This window comes from Myripristis murdjan, chromosome 8 (assembly GCF_902150065.1).
Source record: "Myripristis murdjan chromosome 8, fMyrMur1.1, whole genome shotgun sequence".
NCBI classification, from domain to species: Eukaryota; Metazoa; Chordata; class Actinopteri; order Holocentriformes; family Holocentridae; genus Myripristis; species Myripristis murdjan.
In genome coordinates, this window is record NC_043987.1 from 21,290,914 (window position 1) to 21,311,986 (window position 21,073).

The 21,073-nt window shown below is 43.7% G+C and overlaps 1 protein-coding gene across 1 annotated transcript in view; it reads left to right on the plus strand.

The window, feature by feature from the left end:
- The first annotated feature begins 385 nt into the window (after positions 1-385).
- col5a3a (collagen, type V, alpha 3a) overlaps positions 386-21,073 on the plus strand; it is a 48,781-nt gene continuing 28,093 nt past the window's right edge. The window contains exons 1-11 of the mRNA XM_030059043.1: positions 386-598; positions 8,854-9,021; positions 9,382-9,595; positions 10,115-10,277; positions 15,585-15,707; positions 17,508-17,927; positions 18,687-18,806; positions 18,914-19,030; positions 19,135-19,188; positions 19,292-19,333; positions 20,732-20,794. Coding sequence (XP_029914903.1) covers positions 514-598; positions 8,854-9,021; positions 9,382-9,595; positions 10,115-10,277; positions 15,585-15,707; positions 17,508-17,927; positions 18,687-18,806; positions 18,914-19,030; positions 19,135-19,188; positions 19,292-19,333; positions 20,732-20,794 — 1,569 coding nt within the window. The 5' untranslated portion in view covers positions 386-513. The remainder of the gene's footprint in view (positions 599-8,853; positions 9,022-9,381; positions 9,596-10,114; positions 10,278-15,584; positions 15,708-17,507; positions 17,928-18,686; positions 18,807-18,913; positions 19,031-19,134; positions 19,189-19,291; positions 19,334-20,731; positions 20,795-21,073) is intronic.

The window sequence follows — 21,073 nt, forward strand, 5'->3', positions numbered from 1 at the left end:
TTTTCTTGTTGTTGGTTCTTTATTAAGTATCTCAGCTGGCTATTTTGCCTTAGCTTTGCAGCACAAATTAGAAAAGTGACAGGTTACCAGGTAAGCATTTGGTGCTCTACATACTTGAGTGGGTAATGACCATAGTTACGATGTGAGACCTAACAAATTATCAGGAGTAATAAACATGATTTATGATCATGTCTTCTGGGGGCGCGCAGCTCATCCGTGCGTCCCAGGACACCGTCCTTCTGTGGGAGGGAAGAGGAGGAGGAGGAGAACAGGAGGAGGGAGGGAGGGAAGGAGGTAGGGAGGGAGGGATGGTGAGAGGGAGAAATTGAATGAGAGGGACAGAGCGAAGCTGAGAGGAGTCTCCACAAAAAAACTTCACCAACAATCAAGCAAGTGGAACTACAGGCTGTTTCTCTCCTTTTCTGCCCGCATGGCTGCTTAGCTCCTGAAAACTCAACTACTGCAATATAAAGTTCTGGTGGCGGAGGCAGAGGGGGTCTCCGCTTGGAAAAGATGGACCATTTAATAAGGACCAGGGCGCGCAGGAGAATACCGCTATTTCTTATTATCCTACTACACGCTACGACGACACACGCTGGTAAAGTATCTGGCTGCACACCTGCTGAGAAATAATAAAGACTTCCGTAGGCAGTGGGCGCGAGAATAGCTGTGTAATAGTGTTGATAAAGTGCCGTCAGTGGTGCATTTTGTATATGATGCACTTTCCCCTTATTCCACTTTCCATGAATTGTGCAGACAGCTCCACTCATCAGTTGGCCCCCAGCAAACATAAAACGATCACCGCGAAAACAGATTTTATAGATTCTGTCTCTTTCTTTCTTTCTTTCTTTCTTTCTTTCTTTCTTTCTTTCTTTCTTTCCTCTGAAGTTGAACTCAGGTCTTATTACTTAAGTGTGATAGGTTATCTGTTGTTTGGATCTGTGTGAATATTTGGTGATGCTGCCGGTTTGTACTTGCCCCACAGAGTCGCTTCAGGCCGGGATTATCTGTGGGCAGGCTCAGATGACTTTTGGATGAGTTAGTAGTGAAGTTGACGTCCCAGTAGTGAGCAAATGATTTTTAATGTCGGCTGTAACTTCTGTATGATTAGGCCTACAGATTAATTATGTGCTGTCACTGCGCAAGGGAGCTCCTTTTCATTGCTTTATATTCTCCAGCTTGTGGTTAATATTTATTTCCCCTCATTTTAATTTCAGTGTCCCACTCTGTCCGTCCTGCGTCAGGTGTGCCGTAAGACTTGCCCAGGCCTCATGAGACGTATGATGTCATGTTTGCGTTTGCTTGTGACCAGTGTCGGTTTACTGTGAAAAGGTTTAACGTTAGCTTGAGAAAGAGGTGAATGACTGAACACTAACTGGACTGAGTAGATTAAAATTCCTGTCATGGATCTGTTTAATGTTCCCAGTGCTCCCATAGGCCTTAAGAGAAGGCGCTTAGCATTAACACTCTTACTGCCTTAGTTATGCTTATTCTGGCACATGCATTTTCTACATACTTTATTGCAGGCTACTACTAAACTACCACAGGCCATATTTTAGGCAGTTGTCAGTGGGCCAAAAATATGTCTCGTGCTCGCTTTAGGTCCGTAGGAGTGGAGAGTTGTGATGTATTTTCTCAGTTATCCACCTGCAGGGGAAGGACCTGGCCTCTGTCAACAGTTGTGGCTGTCTGTCAAAGTGCCTCAGTGTGTGTGGCTGCTGTCCACATTTGCTGCACTTTTAGCCTTGTTCAGCAAGTGCTGTAGCCATTTTAAGACTCCCCAGTTCCCAAGATAGCCATTATCAACAAGCATTTGTACATGTATGTATCATTTGGCCCACTGCCACCCACATTAGACCTCTCATGGCCAGTGGTCCAAGCAATGGGCCTCTTTGCCCCGTGGCCGTGTCTAGAGTGTCTTCAACCTGCAGCAGACTACAGCACTTCCTTGCAGGTGCTGCAGTCTAGACCCTCCCTGGTAAAGGGACATGCCTCGACAGCAGGAGTTAACCCCCTGGTCACCAGAAGTGTTTAAAGATGTGCCATTTTCGCTGGCGACTTTCCAGATGCATCTCTTTACAATTGCCAGGATTAGTTGGGGGATGACAAGGGGGTTACGAGGGGAAATAATCTGGCATTGACTAAATTACAATAGACACAAGATATGGGCTCTACTGAGTGCTACTGAAGTGAGAGACTGAAAATAAAGAGGTCTTAAAGTGGGACATATGGTGGTGCTGATATGACAGTCCCGGTTATGTGTGATTGTTTGTGTGGTCGATACTCTGTCTGTGTCTGTGCATGCTCATTGTGTTTGTGTTTGTGTGTGTGTGTGTGTGTGTGTGTGCATCCATGTGTATGTATGTGTGTGCAAGAATGTGCAAGAATGTTTTCCCATATGCTTTCTGTGTGTGTTTGGGAGAGATGAGAGAGAACTTTGTAGTCATGTTTGATGACAGGAAGTGAGACATTCTTGCACACGTCCACAGTTTGTGAATCCTCTGTTCCTTTGCCTCATCACATTTTATTTTATTTTTTTCCCCTTCTCTTTTCTCTTCTCTGTGCCATTCAAAGGCTGGGAAAGGAGAGGGTTTGTTGTTATTTCATATGCCATATCTCTTCATTTACATCTACCCCCTCCTCCCCTTTATGCCCCGCCTTGGGCCAGGCTGGTTCTGTGATAGCTGGGAAATCGCTCATGCAGCCCCCTCTCTGTGTCCCGTTTGATCCAGCTGCCTCACTGATCCTGCACCAGACTCCCACAGGAGCACGGCAAGCCTTGTTCCCCTTTGATCCAGCAGCAAATTAGTGGCAAATGAAAACAAATGAAAAAAGCGCCTGATTTTAACAGCAGAGGAAAGTGGAAAAGTGGAAGTTGACGCCCGTTACAGCTCCAGTGTGTCTGCTGTTGCTAGATGAGTTTGTGTTTCTCTAATGGAATCATTAAGCTCCAGAGGTGTCAGAGATGCTGAAATATGTCCCTAGCTGTTGATGCTACCAGTGTATCATTTGGCTCCTTCCCAGAATCTAGCATGTAGAAATGATGCCTAAACCTCTCGTTGCGCCGGTCTCCAATCTATAGTGTGCAACAAACATCTGGCTTCCAGAATCCCAGTAGCCACTTTCGCCTCAGGCTTTTAGGGCTCCATGTTTCTGAACTCTGGATGCTCCAAGCAGCTTTCTGTGGGACTCGGTCATGACGCCTCCTGCAGAATTATAATGAGCAGACATCACAGGAGCTGACCTCTTTGCAGTGTCCCCTCACCTACCATGTAATCTGTCCACTTATCCCATGTTATGAGCCACAGAAAAGTTTTATCATAGTCATACATCACATCCAAAGACTTCTTTAGATGGCCCAGCAGCTAGCTTCCTTAACAAAGCCATATGTAAACCCTTGGAAACAATATATTGGTTTCAGTGACATTGGTGACTTGGCTCCTATTTCAAGTCTTCATAGAGGCCTTTAGCTCAGGCCCCATGTTGTTAACATTTAGAAGGCATTGACCTCAGCTTCAAAGCCAGATATATGCCCACAGCTTTAATGTCTGCTTTAAAGTCTCTTTCAGGAACATGAAGGAACAGAACTTCTCTAAGAGCAATTGTTGTATCACACATCAGGTGTGTATGTGTGTGTAGCATAGAGTGTTTTGCTTTCATTCTGGCAGTTCTGGTTGTTGCACTGTCACAGTGTTGTGATGTCTGAAAGATTGAGTGATGGCTTGGGGTTGACCTGGAAAAGTGTATGTGCTTGGTCATGTATGCGCATGTAGTTTTGTATGTAGTTACGTTGTTTCACCTGAGCCATGTGTGCATGTGTTCCTGAGGAATTTGCATGGATTTGTGTGGTGTTTGTGTATGTGTGAGTGGGTGTGTGTATGTGTGTAGACTGCCTGGACTGAGAGGCCTTGAAGGGCAGGTGTTTTCTCTACAGGCCAAGCAGCTTTTGGCTCGTCGGCCCGTCATGCTGTGAGCAAACACAAGCAGAACAAACTGTGGAGATTGAAGAATGTGGCGCTGATGTGAATTGGAAGGAAATGTCTAAGCAGATTTCTGCAGACAGGATTCAACTTCAGGCCCCACACCAGAACCCACAATGACTGTAAGCCTTAGCAACAGGACTTAGCCGCTGACCCATATTCAGTGCTCTCAACGCACTAATCACAATTGTAAGTCCACGTGTTGTGATGTGATGAGGGAAAGATGGCATTGTAAGGCTGCCGGAGACAGACAAAGTGCACATGATTGTACAATCCATAGAGGAGGTTTGTTATGATAAGATAATCCGGATTCAGCGTATATCATTATGCAAAGTTCACACTTCACATTCATGTCTGACTTCGGCTGATTATACAGAGCAGTCAGAGAGCTCAGGAGTGTGGGTGGATTCCCAGCAGCCTCCTCCACAATCGCTGATTTGACCTGCTCCCAAATTCTCAATGATAACTGAAAGCAGACCTAGCCTCAAAGCACAATCAACATGATAAATATCATTGCCTCCCAGCCCAACAAATTCTTCTGCTTCCAGGCTAACATTACCCGACTTCATTGTAGACATATGTGATATGCCCTCCCATCTTCTTTTCGTAACCTTACTTTACAAGTCAGAAAGTGGTGTGTTTGACAGGCTGCTGACAAACAGAAAGAATACAGTGTTGCGGGCAGAGAAGTAGACAAGGGCAGAAGTGGAAAGTGCTGTTGACTTTTTTCAGAGGGCCATATAAGTGTGTGTGGGCTGCTCGCTTACTGTGCCTTTGAGTCTTGTCACTGTCAGTGTCACTGTCTTCTTGTTTGATCCCTTCTGAATTTGTAGTTTCAGTGCGTGTGGACGGGTGTGTCTGACTGTGTGCAGATGAGAAAAAAAAGGCAGTTTATGAGTGTGCATCACTTCTCCTCACCTTATTGCCATTCCTGTCCAGTCTCAGCACTGACCCAGACAAAGGGTCACACCCATGGCTAATTAGATTAGAGCTATTTTTTTTTTGTAGAACTTAGAACAGGCAGTCCCTGGCTGTATTCAAACACTTCCACTGAATCTGTCATCAGCTTCTCTTTACTAATCAGTCTTCCACTTTTTATAATTGAAAAGTCATTTTTAAATAAGGCTCTCTTGAGAGTAGTTTTAATGGAGAGCAGCCCTTCAACAAAACCATAAAGATTTAAGGCTTACTGTTCATATGTGTCTTCTACAAAAATCAGATATACTCTGAACAGTAACCAAAGTTCAAATTTCACAATCTTTATGTCTCCACTCATCTCAGGGTGTGGTCTCCAACACCATGGGAACTTCTCTTTGCCCAGATTCATTTTGGCCTTACTGTTTGTTAAAAAAATCCCCAGTTCCCAAGCTTAATAGTTTTTGACAGTGGAGTATTGTGAGTGTGTATGTGTGTGTGTGTGTGTGTGTGTGTGTGTGTGTGTGTGTGTGTGTGTGTGTATTTGTGAGTGAGTGGTATTTTCAGGCTGAAATGGGAGTGTAGGTGGTGTGAGTCATAAAACACGTCTTCAGAGACTTTGCTATAGAGGCACAGAGAGCACATTATGTCCATGTATGATTGAATTGGTGTAGGGTTGTGTGACTGCAGGACATGGAGAAACCGTGTCAAGTGTCAAAAAGACAGAAAATATGCACAAATGTAGACTGCTGGGTGGCATTTCCATTGGACAGAGCATGTTCTGTGCAGTGGCGTGGGTGCTATTGAGGCCTTTTCTGTTGGGGCAGCATTGCTGAAGGGAAGACATGATTTCCTCACAGGGAAAATGTTGGAAAAGTGCTAGTAACAAGAAAAGCCAGATGAAAGACATGACATACTGGGCGTGTGTCTCCTAATTAATAATGCTCTTCTCAGGAACTGCTGGATAAGTTATTGCTATTCTTGGGAATTTTCTGTGCAACTGGAAAACATTTTTTACCTGTGAGTAACACCAGACACAAAATGCTATTTCAAACTTGTTGAGCCATAATTATCATTAGCTAAAGTCATCAATATCACGTGTTCCTACCACTTTAATATCTGGTATGTCCTTTACAAGGGGACAGCATCCCATTACCAGGTGTTATTCATTAATAAACATGCAGAAGTGTCCTTGAACAAGATGTTGAGCCCCTTTGCGCTCTCTAATTCTAAATTGCTCTGCATAAGAGTGCCAGTTTTATGCCTACAAGTGTAAATTATGTTGCCAGGTGAGGTAAGGTGAGGACATTACCACATAGTGTAATGAGATGCAGCTAATGCCTGTTCCGGCAGTCAGTGCTGCAGGACAGGTAGAGGGGCTGCAGGAATAGGCACCGCTCCAGGTTACTGAAGTAGATCTAAGGTGGTGAAATAGATAGCTCAATTTTATTGATCTCCACATTGAATCCAGACCTTGCATGGCAGACTGCCACTTGCCTCAGGCTTTTTTAGGACACTCAGGGAGTCAGGGGTGATGGCATTGGGATGGTGAAATAGGGGACATTACCCAGGACTCCATAAAAACCCGGCTGTCTACCTTGCTCACTGGATCTTGTGTTGACTGGAGAGATGCTATGGGGCCAAAAGGAAGAAAAAAGAGAAAAACTATTGCTACAGCAGCTCATCTGGGTCATTGCTGTTTCTGCCTTGCCTCTGATGTTGTCACAGCAGCTCTCAGGGCTGCAGCCGTTCAGCCCAACATGGATTTTTCCTGCTTCCTTTGTGTCAGCCTGCAAACCTTATCCCCTAGCAGTTTGTATCCGCGGTTGAAGTTGTACACGTGGGCGTGTGGGATGCCTGTTATTCCCAGCACTTCTGCACTTTCTAAACTTTTTTAACAGTTCATTGTGAAAGCAGTCTCTTTTTCTGGAGGAATTTCTGCCACTCCTCTCAGTTTTCTCCCCGTGGCATTGTTGTGCATTTTGACTGCTTGCTGTTGTCCTGAAAGGGTCAGAGGTCAACACTCTCCTGTCAGCCCATAGCCAAAAGATATTTAGAATGGAGCCACATTTTTCTGTAAAAGTCATGTTGCTGTGGGTAGAGATCTGATGTTTTAACAATACAACACCATTTCTGCATTACAGCAAAATAATTAACTGATCAAACGGTCATTCTGTTTCCCAAGTTCTGCAGGTGCAGTGATGTTACATTTTGGATTACTTGGAATAAAAAAAAATCCAAAACAGACTGGAACATTTTGGTCAAAATTTAATTGAGTTATGTTGTTTTGAGGCGATTTTGTCAGGTGGTCATCCTGATGGGCTGACAGAAACCCAAGGATATAATTAGACCCATGGTGCTTCAAATTAGGACATTGCTCAGGCTGGTCCAAACATCAGCACCTTATGACCTCTCTTGTTCCCAGTGAGTGCGTATGCATGAGAGCAATGAGAGAAACAGAGAGAGAGAGGGAGAGAGAGAGAGAGAGAGAGAGGGAAAGATGATGGACTGTAAAATAAAATAAAATGTAAATCTGTTTTAGTTCAGTTGTACTTCACTTCAATGATGGACAATTACTTGAGATTCAAAAAGCACCACAAATGACTGTGTGTGGGTAAACGTTTGCTGGTCCCACTTGTACCAAGAGCAGTCTGAGGTTCCTGTGTTTCAGGAGCCACCGACTGCTGTAATTGTTTAATTTACATGGCTTCTTTGTGACTCTGTATCAAATTTTTAAATTAAGCCCTGTGGTCTTAAGTACCTTTAGATCTGTAGCTAATGTTTTCCATTGTTGGAGCCTGGCAGTAATTCACAGCTTAACCTATTTACAGGCTTGTTGCCATGCTAGGGGACCCAGCGGTTGATCTCAAAGCTGCTTGAAATAAAGGGCTTCAGCTATGCAAATATATAATACCATAAAATGTAACATGGTGTTTTTGTGCAAGCAGTGTCTGGGCAATGGTAAACTCTCCCCATATGTTTAATTAACGAGAAGAGTAAAATTAAGCTCTGGTACAATTGAGGACAGCTACAGGAGGTGATTTGAATTTAGGATGCTCATTTTAGATGCGTGGAATGCTAAGTGCTGAGTTGCTCTGTACAGGCTCCCTTTGGCAGCTGGTGAGAGACTTGCTGCACACAAAGCTCTGATCCTGGCTAACGCTCACGGCGGCCCTTTATCAACAGAACATCTAATAACATGTCCAGACGATTGCAAATAAAGCAGCATTGTAATGAGATGTAGACCTAATGCCGGGAGAACCTTTCTATCCTCCCAAACAATGGTTGCTTCGCTCCTTACTAATACGCACAGTTTGGTATATGAATATGTGTGTTAGTGTTGTGCTCTCTCTTCATGCCAGGAAAGTGCTGGGAATGAGATAAATGCGAAGCGGACATTGTTGCTTACTGGTGCAGTGGTGAGCTGTATGCAGGTGTCAGCTGTCAGGTGTGCTGCAGTAGGATTATGGACTAGGCTGCACACCACCTCTTTTCTATAATAACAGCCACAGAGGGCCAGCCACCTGCAGCCACTTCTCAGAGGAGCTGTCTCGGCTGACTCCTAGAAGCAGGAAGCTTACACACCAGTTTCCAGCCCCACTAAACCCTGCTCTTCAGCTCAGTAACAACCGGCACTTAACTGAGTCAGACAACAAAGTACTGTCACACCGGCAGAATTGAACTGTAACACCGACATGGCTAAAAACATGCTGCTGCCATCTCTCACAAAATCCCCCCTACTATAATGTGGTTCTTCACACAAAGTTTGAAACCGGCATGAACAGAAAATAGGACCTCACGCTTATAAAAACAGAAAAAAAAATCTATAGCTTGCTTAAAGATAAAGCATTTGCTACAGTGTATGACCATGATGTTTGAAGAAAATACACCATATCTCTTCTATCTGTTCTGTAAATGTGTGCAGACGGTTCATTTTCCTCTTTCTTTCCATTGCCAGCTAATGCCATTGATGTGCTGCGGGTGCTGGAGATGTCAGATGACATGGAGGGGGTGTCCACGGAGGCCGGCCTGTGTACCAGCAGGAAAGGCATGGAGGAGACGGACCTCGCCTACAGGATAGACAAAAAGATCCAGCTCAGTGCACCCACCAAACAGCTCTTCCCTGGTAGCGAGCACTTTTCTTCTTTCAGACTGTATTGCACAATTCCCCTGCAATGAATTATTTGGATATTTCCAAAATGTCAAAACGCACTCCAATTTGGCATTTTTGTGAGGGATTTTTCTGTCACTGAGCTGTCAACTTGTGAGATCTGACTTTGAACTCCCTTTACTCCTCCTCACCAGTGCTTACTGCTTTCATGGGCAATATTTCTCGTCTTTTATTGTCTTTACTTAAGTCTGGGATGTGCCAGCGGGTGGTACCTCAATGTTGAAAAAAATGCCTGCTCCCCGCTGTGCTCTCTCTAAAACGTGTCCTCTCTCCTCTCCTCTTTACTTCTCTCTCTTCCTCTTCCTCCCCTGCCAGATTCACCGTTCCCTGAGGATTTCTCCCTCATGGCCACAGTGCGAGCTAAGAAGGGCACTCAGTTCTTTCTGCTCTCAGTCTATGATGAGCAGGGAGTGCAGCAGCTGGGCCTCGAGGTGGGCCGTTCACCTGTCTTCTTGTATGAGGACCACCAGGGGCAGCCCACGCCGTCACAGTACCCGATCTTCAAGAAGATCAACCTGGCAGATGGAAAGTGGGTAGCTCCGATGGCCTTTAGCCTCTTCATTTCCAAGGATATTTCTTCATTATCTGCCCCTCTAATCCTCTCTGTTGATGTGACTGTTTCTTTAGCATATCTAATATGTGTGTAAAATGGATTAGATTGGTTGGGCACAGTGGAATGTATCCAAATTGCACATATATGACTTTCCCCAACCCTGAAATCAGTAGTAGGCCCCAAATAGCCACGCTGGCTGACTCATACAGCTTGCTCCCTGTGCTTGATCTTGAGTGACCTTGAAGGGAGCAAGATGTTTGTTGGGTCCCTGATGCAGTGAATGGTCATTAACTTGCCATGATCAAAGGATTTAAGGAAATCCATCCTTCACAGTCTGTTGCTCAAAGGCACAGCTTGTTTGTTCGAAGAGGCATGCATTATCTATGAATCATCTCCTTGCTTTGCTGACTTCCAATATATTCCTGGAATGTCAAACTGTCCATTTACTCTCCGCTGACCTTCTCTCTATGTTATCTCGCTTTTTTTGTTCTTCAGATGGCACAGGATAGCCTACAGTGTGCAGGGCAAGTCTGTCACCCTCTACTTGGACTGTCAGAAGGTAGAGACCTTGGATCTGCTGCGAGGGGACAACGCTGTCGTCAGCACAGAGGGTGTCACTGTGTTCGGGACACGGCTGTTAGATGAAGAAGTATTTGAGGTAGGAAACCTCCAAAGTGGGGGCGTAGTTGGAAATTGATCACCTTAAGGGTCATTGTGATTTTTATACTCTTGAATGCTGCTTGCTCACTGTAATATAAATGAAAATTGTACTGAAGTCGTGTTTTGCCCATGCTGAAATAGACGTGTCAGAACATGGTCACATTGTTATGTTGAAGGTTGACCTCACTGGAGTCAACCATTTGCCTTACTTTTGAAGCAGGGTAAAGGGAAAATCCTATGGTGCAACTAGTCAATTAGAGCAATGGCTCTCTAGATGCTTTAAACACCCTAAAAAACATCCGGTAGGAGGACATTTTTGAAGCTTGTTTGATCAGTTTGGAATATCTAAGTGATTTATTAAAAGCAATGAGTAATTTTAGGTGACTTCACATGCACTGGGGTAATAATAGGGACTGTGATTAATGTGTATGGTGGCCTAGAATGTCAATAGAAAAACCTATTGAAGTTCACTGATGGGAATGGTGCACTTTTGGTGGATGTCTATTTTGAAGAAGGCACTGCAGGTGAATTAATATTGTGAGGTGAATTTTGTGCTATTAAGTATGTATGTGAAACCTGAGGAGCCTTCACTAGAGTAATACATAATGCATATTAGCTGAATCATCTGACAAAGAGCTATAGGGGAGATCCTGATAACCTTGCTTTTCATTTTAATGACTTTCCACATTTATAACTTCATACAAAATTAGAATACCTCACCATTTCTCCACAGTCGACCAAATCCAGTACACTTTATCCATGGTGATGTTGATCTTCACATTTCCAGAGCAGGCTGTGTTAGTTGGTGAGGCTTTAGCAGCATGTGTGTGGATCAGTGGAGTTAAGGGGTGACAGGGGTCTTCTCTCAATCCACAACTGCCAGAGCAGGTCAATGGGAAAGGAGGTGAAGAGGTGTGCTGCTCAGACATGCCCCAGCCTCACACCTCATCGCCATGCCTAGAAATAACACACTCACTTTGGTTTTTGGATTTGCTCATATAGGTTTGTCTATGATTGAATAGCCATTTGGGTGTTTGGATGTTACAGAGTGTCCTCGCATGTGAATTAGCACCAGTGGATGTGTGTTGCTTGGTGATATCTGGCGAGAGTTAGGACTCATTCTCTTAAAGGAGGAATTACTGCTGCTGCTTGTCCTATTGCTGTTCCCTGCAGCAGCACATTTTAGGGCTTTCATCCCTTTTATCTCTGAGCAGGGGAGGACAGGCATCACCAAGACAATTACTCCTCCACTCACCCTAGCTTCATCTAATTGTGTGTTTACATGAAAGTGGTCATTTTGAACCTTTGAAGTTGACGTGGGCTTCCACAGTTTAGAATAGATGTTTGCATGTATGACTGTATCTGTATGCAGGGAAATAAAGAAGACTGAAACACAATCTCCGGGAGTGATTCCAATCCCTCTGTTTTCAGTTCAGTAACCTTTATTGTCATAAGTCATTCTCTGTGCTTCCCATGACAATATGCAACCCTTGCACCATTGTCATTCCCAATGAGGCTCCATTCTAAATCACTCGCCCACAGCATGAAATAGAGATCAGCTTAAGCCCTTTCTCCTGCCATATCCTCGGGCAATGTGTCTGCTCAGCATTGGAGCGAGAAAGAGAGAAAAGGAAGCACAGATAGAGGTATTGAGGTAGAGGCGAGTTCAGAGAAAAAAAAAAAAAAAAAAAAAAACATCTTCCCATCTCTCAGCCCCTCAGGGTCCCAAATATACCTTTCAGTCTCCCCAAACTGAACAGAGATTAAAAAAGTAGATGGAGAGTTGTGCTCAGTCACCTTTGGCTTAATAGACACACACCCCAGCCTGCTGCACTTTCACCAGGAGAAAACCAGATGTCCTTGGTGTGGACAGGTGGACAGCTACTGCCTTTGGGTTTGGTCACATCGTCAATAACTGCCTGCTTAGCCTCACGCACACAATAACCCCCCCGCCCCCCTCCCCAAATTCCGCCCATGTCCTAACTTTACCTCAATCATCCGCCCCCTGATGTAAGTCATTCTGCATTCCCCTCCCAGCCCTCTCTTTCAGACCATGACAGGCAATCCAGTGCTTATTTCTTTAAATACTCACTCCAATTAAGCAAATGTAGCTCCTCACGAGCCCTATAAATTCCCTTCTTTCAGGGAATAACATTCCTCCACACATTCTTCCATCTGCTTTTTATCATCCTATGATAAACGTGATGATGATTTTTGTGGTGATGGCTGATACCTCTCAGATGGTCCCTGATGATATCAGTCCTTCTGTCTTATGTATTGATTTTTTGTGGCAAATAGATGAATGTGTATGTGTGTGTAGTGTATATGTGCATGTACATTATGTGTGCATACTACAAAAAATGTTGCGTAACAGGTCGTTTGGTTTAGTGTCGCTTTTAAATCTCCCTTCTTCCAAGGAAAAATGTTGAGACAAAAGTGAGAAAGATGATTTCACTTGTTTCCAACATGGGCTTGCCGATTTTGAGAATTATACTTGATATACTTGGCAAATCCTTGAAAGAAGATGGATCATACAACTAGAATCAAGATACTGTCAGCTGATCCAAGAAAACTTTTAAAACACACCTTCTCACATCAGAAACAACCACAGCCTGTGTGTTAAAGCATTTGAAGAAGACTAAGATTTTAAAACTCAATGATTAAATGGCTTGTTGAGATGGGCTTTTTTGCAGTGTATGCATGTGCAGTGTGTATGTGTGCATGCACATGTGCATGCCTGACTGTGTATATTTGAGGGTCAGTGGTGAATGACTCGGGTGAGGCTGGTACCAGGGGAGGAAAGGTCGACCAGTGGAATGGTCCATTCTCAGGCCTGGCCTTGGGGCCTCTGTTCCCAGGCCCTGGTTCTGGGGGAGGAGGCCTGTGTTCCGGCCCAGTTCTCCCAGCGTGGGAGCTCAGCGTGGGAGCCTTGGGACTGCGGTCAGCCCCTAATGTCTCTATTGCTTCCAGATTGCCAACAAATGACTGAACTTGAGTGTTCAAACCCTCTGCTTGCATTTGCACTAAAGCAAACATCAAACTGTCCACAAATCTGGTTGTGCTGTTTGGCCGCTGTGTGCCCTGTTTATGTGCCTCCAACACTCTGACTGCCTAGACATGATCCAGCCTAGTGTTTATTTGTAAGGAAATTCAGCCACTTTCTGCCTGGATTAGTCCTGAAGAAAGAGAAATGCTGTTGGCGGGCTGACATAGGCATGTTGAAACTCTGACTTGTCAAGCATGTCATTAAAGGGCGGCTTTATTTTCGATCTGCAGATTCAAATCTAATCCAGAAACCCCATGCGTTAGGACACGGATTGGAGAAGCACATTAAATTGGTCAAAGTCTGTTGTAGACATATTTTGCTGTGGTAATGACTTGTGTCTGATTGTGGTCAGATGTTTTTGGTTAGCCAACGGCATCTGTTGCACTGCAGGCTAGCAGGGAGCAACAAAGTACTGTTTCATTACAGTGAGGAGTCTGCATTGTTTGTTAGAAACCTTGGTCTTTCCTTCACCCACAGGGACACAAGACATGTGGTGACTCACACTAGAGCTATTTGTTTTTTTTTTACAGGGTGAGAACTCATTAAAGAAGGGGATATGAGTGGACAGTGCCTTAGATAAGGTCTAGTTAGTTGGCTAATTAGGATATGACTGGGTGGCGACTGTTGGCTAACTGGCACCTTCCCGCAGGGTGCCATCAGACAGCAGGGCAAAAAATGGAGGTCATTCTCTGAAACACTGTGCCCTTTTCATGGCTTTCAGTCAAACTTTGCCAACAGAGTTATGTGTGACCTAATGCAGCATGTCGGTGTATCATCAGCAGCCAGCTGAGGAGGCTTCTTTTACAGCACCACAGAAATGTTCTCTTCAAACGTCCTTAAACATCCTAAACCGAGAGAGATGCGACACACAAGAGTGCACATTTTGGCTCCACTGTACTTGCTGTGCTTAGATGTCAGCTGTCAGAGGGAAAGCCAATGAGGCAGCTCCCTCGAGGAAGGAAAAATACGAAAACGCCTCTGTACAAGTGTTACCTTTGATCTTAAACTGAGATTGGATTTGATTAGTTTTCTGTGCCCTGTCATGTCTCTCTCTCTCTCTCTCTCTCTCCCCATTTCATCAGAGTACAATGTGTGCAATATTCCTTTCTCAACATTTGCTATGGTCCAAAACTTGAGGAAACAATGAGAGTCAGAGTTAAATGGGTATCAACCCTTAGCATTTTATATGTGTTGTTTCATGATAGCTTTGTCAGCGATGCCTGGATTCATTGGTATATGTGTTACAGTATATGTATGCATTAATATAGACTCGCATGCACTGCTCATAAGACTTGATTTAAGTTTTGTATGAGAAGATGTATGAGCCGATGGCAAATGGAGGAGAAGAGACTTGTGTTGATTTATTTCACCTCTGGCCGCTGAGCCTAATTAAAGAGATTACAATGGGAGTACAATTACTACAACATCAAGCAGCTAATCTCACTTCATTTATTACAAATGGCTGCCCAGCTGTCCCTGGGTAACATTTTACCCCACAATCTGTTTGCAGCGGCCTGTCAGTTTCATAGATTCTTATCGCTGACTTAAAATAAACCCAGTCGAATGTCGCACAGTTTTGTTCAGTTAATATTACAAAGGATGCTTGTGGCTTGGACAATAATACGAGGGTTACGTGGATGAAGGACAAGGGTGATGCTGACTGTGAGGTCACTAAAGCCAACAGTGGCTTTGAGCTGAGTCCTGCAGGGACTAGGACTTGTGTCTCTGTGTGTGTTTATGTGTACACACAGGCTAGGCCTCTGGGGCATGATGGGAAGTGAAAGGTCATGACAGGAGGGTGAGAGGGAGCTATTTGTTTCGTGTACACAAGCAGACTCTTGCAGGAGTCATGGGAACAGAGGAGGGACAGAGACAGTCATGAGAAATAGCAGCAGTAATAGCAACTTGATAATAGTAGTTCTTTTTTAATGTTATTGTTATTTACTACTACTACTACTACTACTATTATCAGTAGTAATATTTTTATTTTTATTTTTGTTTTTATTTTTACGTTTTTGTTCATTTTATTTTCTTTTATTTTATTTATTGACCATTGTTTGTGGTGTTTTATCATTCCAAGAATGTTTTTTTTTTTTTTTTTTTTTTTTTTATGGTCCTTGTTAAGTCCTCCCACAGTGGAGGAGCTGCTACTGTATGTCTCTGTCAGTGTCACAGTGATATGATAACACTTCTCCTCTAAGTGTGGCACTATAACATGACACTTATCTGCCTGTCTGCCTGCCTGCCGGTTTATTACAGGGAGAAATTCAGCAACTACTGATTCTGGGGGACCCACAGGCTGCTGCAGACTACTGTGCCAACTACATTCCAGACTGTGACTCTGCCCTGCCCTACAACAGCCTGGCTCTGGATCAACAGGAGGTCAGTGCCGCCACCAGTAGGGGGTGACACTTACTGGCATACACACAGACACGTGCACACCCACACATACACCCGAACAGTTCCAAGACAGTTCATAAGATAAAACAAACTGTCAGTAAACCACAGTGAAATGCAGAGACATGGCCTCACATTTATTTTATTGAACCCAGATGCTCTGGTAAAATGATTTATTGTGAAGGCAGAGACTTCATTTGCCTTGCTCAATGCCTGGAAAGCTTTAGAGCTGAATTTTACAGAGACATGACTGTGAGATCTCATTAGATAGGCTCTGTGCTTCAAATTAGGTCTAAATAATATCAAGAACTTAAAGCCCCAGTATTCACGTTAAGACACTATCACGTCAGCGTCAGCTTTTGGCTGCTAAACTGGGCATGCAGAAGCCCTTGATTCACAGCCAACCAATAAAAGGCAGTACAAGCATGCATATCAATAGAGCTGTGTATCCCAGAGACATGCCCAGACCCTTTATCGCATGATTTACAAGCAGCCAGTCCTCTCAGCCAAGAAGAGGACTAAGCTCAGTGTTAATGCACAGAGCGCCAGGGAAGGGAGAATGGAGAGGTAGAGGCTGAATAAGCCATCATTCAAGGAAGACGTGTCGTCTTTGAAATGAAGCCAAGCAGTGCAGCATCCTTAGGTCAGGTGTTCCTTTGGCAACCTACACACACACACACACACACACACACACACACACACACACGCACACACATACTCACATTCACTCACAAACACACACACACGCACACAAACACACACATACACACACACACACACAAACACACATAGAGCTAGGGCTATAAATCAAACAGGATATCATTATGGGTCTTCTCTTCCTGCATAGGTATTGGAATCAATCATGGATATGAATTACTATATATATGTTTGGTTGTTTGAGTGTGTGTGTGTGTGCGTGAGGGAGACGGAGAGAGAGAGAGAGAGAGAGAGAGAGAGAGAGAGAGAGAGAGAGACAGAGACGGACAGACATACAGAGGACAGAGGAAACCCAGAAAAATGCATATGTGTGTGTGTGTCTGTGCCACACACACACACACACACACACACTTGCACGTGTGCATATCTGTCTGAGTGCATGTGTATCTGCATTCAAGTGTGCATGTCCAGTCCTTGATAGCGCTTCGGGGATGGTTCATTAACAGTAATGTGAGGCCATTCAGATAGTCGGCCAGTTGGCCTTTAGAGAACCACAGCTGAGCACTGAGCTCCGTGTCCAGACTTTGTCAACATCTGTCACCCCACTGACCTACTTCCCATCATTCTCTCTCACACACTGACCTTGTTTACAAATGAATCTAAATCACATCTTCAATGTTTTTCACAGAATGGGTCTTCAGCAACACTCTCAGGCTGAGGCCCTTCATATCACTGGCACTCAGTGGACATCACCCTGAAGTTGACACAACACATATTTGCTCATTCAGCTGAGTACACTCAGAATTAGCACCTCTGTACGATGATAGGCACAGTAACCTCTGACCTCACAAGCAAATAATTCCTCTCCTTTGGCTAAAAGGAATCAACAATGACTATTATACAACTGTGTGTCCCATTGCATTTCATGTTTGCTTTTGGTTTTTACCAGCTCAGTGGGAATCACAGTAAATGTCTGACCCTATCACGGTGTTACAGAGCTGTCTGCAGTTCCTTTCTTTCCTATTCCTGGCTATTTCCTATACTGTATTTTTATTCACAACATTTTTTTGTTTTTCTTTTCCATCCTCCACCTCTACCCTCACTTTTCATTCCTTTTTTTCACAAAAGAAACCTCAACCTCAGTCTGATCCCTTGATGCAAAGTGACCAGCAAGATGAACCAAAGAAGCGCTCCAAAAAAGACAGGAAAGGCAAAAAGAACAAAAAGAAGAGAGACAGGGGCTCCAAAGGCAAAGGCAAGGGCAAGGGCAAAGGCAGGGGCAAGAAAGGGTCAAGGAAGAGAAAGCACCAAGAGGAGGGTCTTGAGGATGGCTTCCTCAGAGTATCCACAAAACTGCCAGAGTATCTATCCCAAGAGCCCTTCCAGCCCACAGAATTGCCTGAAATCACAAACACCCCAGAAGCTGTCATTTCCACTGAAGCCTACGACAAGACCCTCATGGAGATGCCCACACATGAACCTGACTTCACAACTGAGGCCCCCACTGTGGTGCCCAGTGCACTGCCTGAATCCAAGGTCACTGAGGAGGTAGACCAGTTCCCCTGTAGATGTCCATCCATCCCCCATCAGCTCCATTCCTAACCAAACACTCCCCTACTACCTCCTAACCATAGCGAACACCACTACCCTCTCCATCTGCTTACCACCACCATCACTAACCAACACCATCCTAATCATCGCCTCCGCCAACCCCCTCCCAAAAAATATGAAGAATGCATCCTAACTGAGAAAATGTAGATCATCTCAAAACACCACTCATGGCTGTCTGTTTTAGAACATGCATCCCACACATCTGAAAGTGTGGTATGTATGGTGTGCAGGCTACCGTGTGTAATTGTTACCAGTGTCCCAAAATGCTTCAATTAATTCAAGGTGGATATCCATGCTTGGGTATCATCTTGAAGTTCACCAAAATTTCACCACCAAATGATAATTATGTATTTCCCCTTTCAAGCTTCTTATTTCCTCTTTTGCAAAGTCAAATCATTTCCATGCTGATGCTGTTGCTGTAGCTGTCTCAGTCGCAGTCTCTGTCATGTTGCCATATGGCTTTGATGTATTCCATCAGCTAATTACACCTCAGCATTATGATTAACTGCACACCTGACAACCCGTATTGTGTATAACCAGCGCATTCCCATAACATCCACCTGTTCTGCTAACATTCATGTCATACGGTGTGACGTGAGCCTTGAATATGGAAGCACCGAGCGCTAATGGAAAGTGCTCAGTGTCTCCTGGTTGAGTTTTTGCATGACTAATGTGAGCCGTTGTGTTGGCGTGCAGGAGGATAAACCAGTGAGGAAGCCAGTTGTGGAGGAGTATGGCGATGACTTCTACAGTGACCTCTATGATGATCTCTCAGTTTCCACAGTAACAGTCGGCCCCAACATCACTGACTACGAGGTAGGTTAAATGAGATTAAAATGCCTTCACCTCCACATAGCTTAGTGTTTTTTTTTCCTTTTCATCCAAGACAACTGTTACCGATGTCTTTTTGCATTCTTGAACAGGTCCTTGAATACGGCGACTTCAAGAATGAAACAGAGTCGGAGTATGAAGAGTATGAGATATATGATGATGGCTTTGGCTTTGCTGAGCGGGAAAGAGCAGAGACATGGGATGGAGAGGTGATCTCAAAGTGAATTCATACAATAAAGTGAGCTGTCTCTTCATTGACTCGGTAATGTGCTCACTAACAAACCGAGTCTGATTATCTGTTTTTCCACTTCAGGCTAGCCCCAGAGGAGAGAAAGGGGAGAAAGGAGAGCAAGCTATTATTGAACCGGTGAGCTGTTAGTGGCATGTTACTAATAGTACCCTTATTTCCTTATAAGGGAAATAGTCGACACTGCTCATAAGTATCTCATTGTATTTGTGCTTGTCCCCAGGGAACATTAGTTGAAGGGCCCCCAGGTTTACCAGGACCAGAGGTAATCAAATCAAATTGATTTCTGTTTCATTAAAGTCATCAGAATGACATTGCAATTGTTCCTTGTTTCTGTAATTTAACATAATTCTGGTTGGAAATGTTACAAAGTGTTCAAAGCGGGGAGTGACTGTTCAGAAAGGTGCATATTATTGTTGGGTTCACAAAGTTTTGATAAATGAGGGCCAATTTAGGGATCCAATACTGGATTGAGTGCCGCCCAAGAAAAAACAGAACACAACATGAATCCAAAACAAATCTTTTCTTTAATACTCTATCCTAAACTGAAAGCCATGCCAGTTGTGAATCATGTGTGCAGTGTATGTTGTATTTTCTGGCGGATAAAAAAAAAAAAAAAAAAAAATCACATTTCTTCATTTGTAGATGTGTTAATGACAAAGGTGCATGTCTATAGTTTATGTTTTGGAAAGGGTTTGCAGCCAGTAAAGTAAAATGAACACATTTTCTCTGTCACTGAACGACATGCCCCACCTGGCAGTTTCTTGAGGTACCACATACATGACTTGTGAGATGGGCAGTTGCCATGCAGCCATCCCTAACTTGACAGCTTAGCCCAGGGGGTACAGTTTTACCAATCTTAAATACTGCAAGACACTCACTGCAAAAACGCAAAATCTTACCAAGATTATTTGTCTTATTTCAAGTCAAAAATGTCTTATTTCTAGTCAAAATATCTCATTACACTTAAAATAAGACATGATCACCTCAGAAGTAAATTGTTTTTAGACAATTTGCTTGTTTCATTGGCAAAATTTGCCAGTGGAAAAAGTGAAAATTCACTTGAAATAAGTGAAAATTAGCTAGAAACAAGAAACAAATTTTGCCAATGAAACAAGCAAATTTTCACTTGTTTCAAGCAAATTTTCACTTGAAACAAGAGACAATTGTCTAAAAACAAGTTACTTCTGAGGTGATCATGTCTTATTTTAAGTGTAATGAGATATTTTGACTAGAAATAAGACATTTTTGACTTGAAATAAGACAAATAATCTTGGTAAGATTTTGAGTTTTTGCAGTGCTGCTTTACAGTATTGGAACCGGACCAAATATGATAGATTTAATCATGTCACCTTGTCGTCGTGGACCACCAGAATTGAGAATGCCTGCTCTAGAATGAATAAATTACACACACTAGGATCTAACCATGGTGACTTAGGAAAGGGAAATAGATTGTTCAAAAATTTGGTATAATTAGTGCACCAGGAAATAACCACTAAAAATACAGTTTTCCAGGAAAGTAATGAATTTGTGCTAAAAATGCTCAGTATGCTTTATGACATGGGGAATAAACTAATAAGGTGAAAAAGTGTTTTATATTTCATTGTGATGCTAATGGTGTTTATTGATGGTATATCTAAGTGTTTGTGTGCTTTGTCTACAGGGTCTTGCTGGCCCACCTGGACCAACAGGCCCCCCAGGACCCAGGGGAGACCCTGGCGACTTGGTGAGTGTCCTCCCCTGTGGCTTAGGAAGTGGACTCATACTCTGACTGTCCAAGGCATTAGTTTGAAGCCCTGTGTGACCTCCACACCTGAGGGACAGAACTGTGGATTTTACCATGACCTCAGATAGAAATGTGTTCATGGAAGCACAATGACGTGGCTCATTGAAATGAACCTTCTGGACTTCAGGGATGAGTGATGACTCACACTGGTTTGACCTAATTCCATCATTTTGCATGTGTCTGTGTGCATGTGCATGTGTGTGTTTGTGCTTTTGTTTG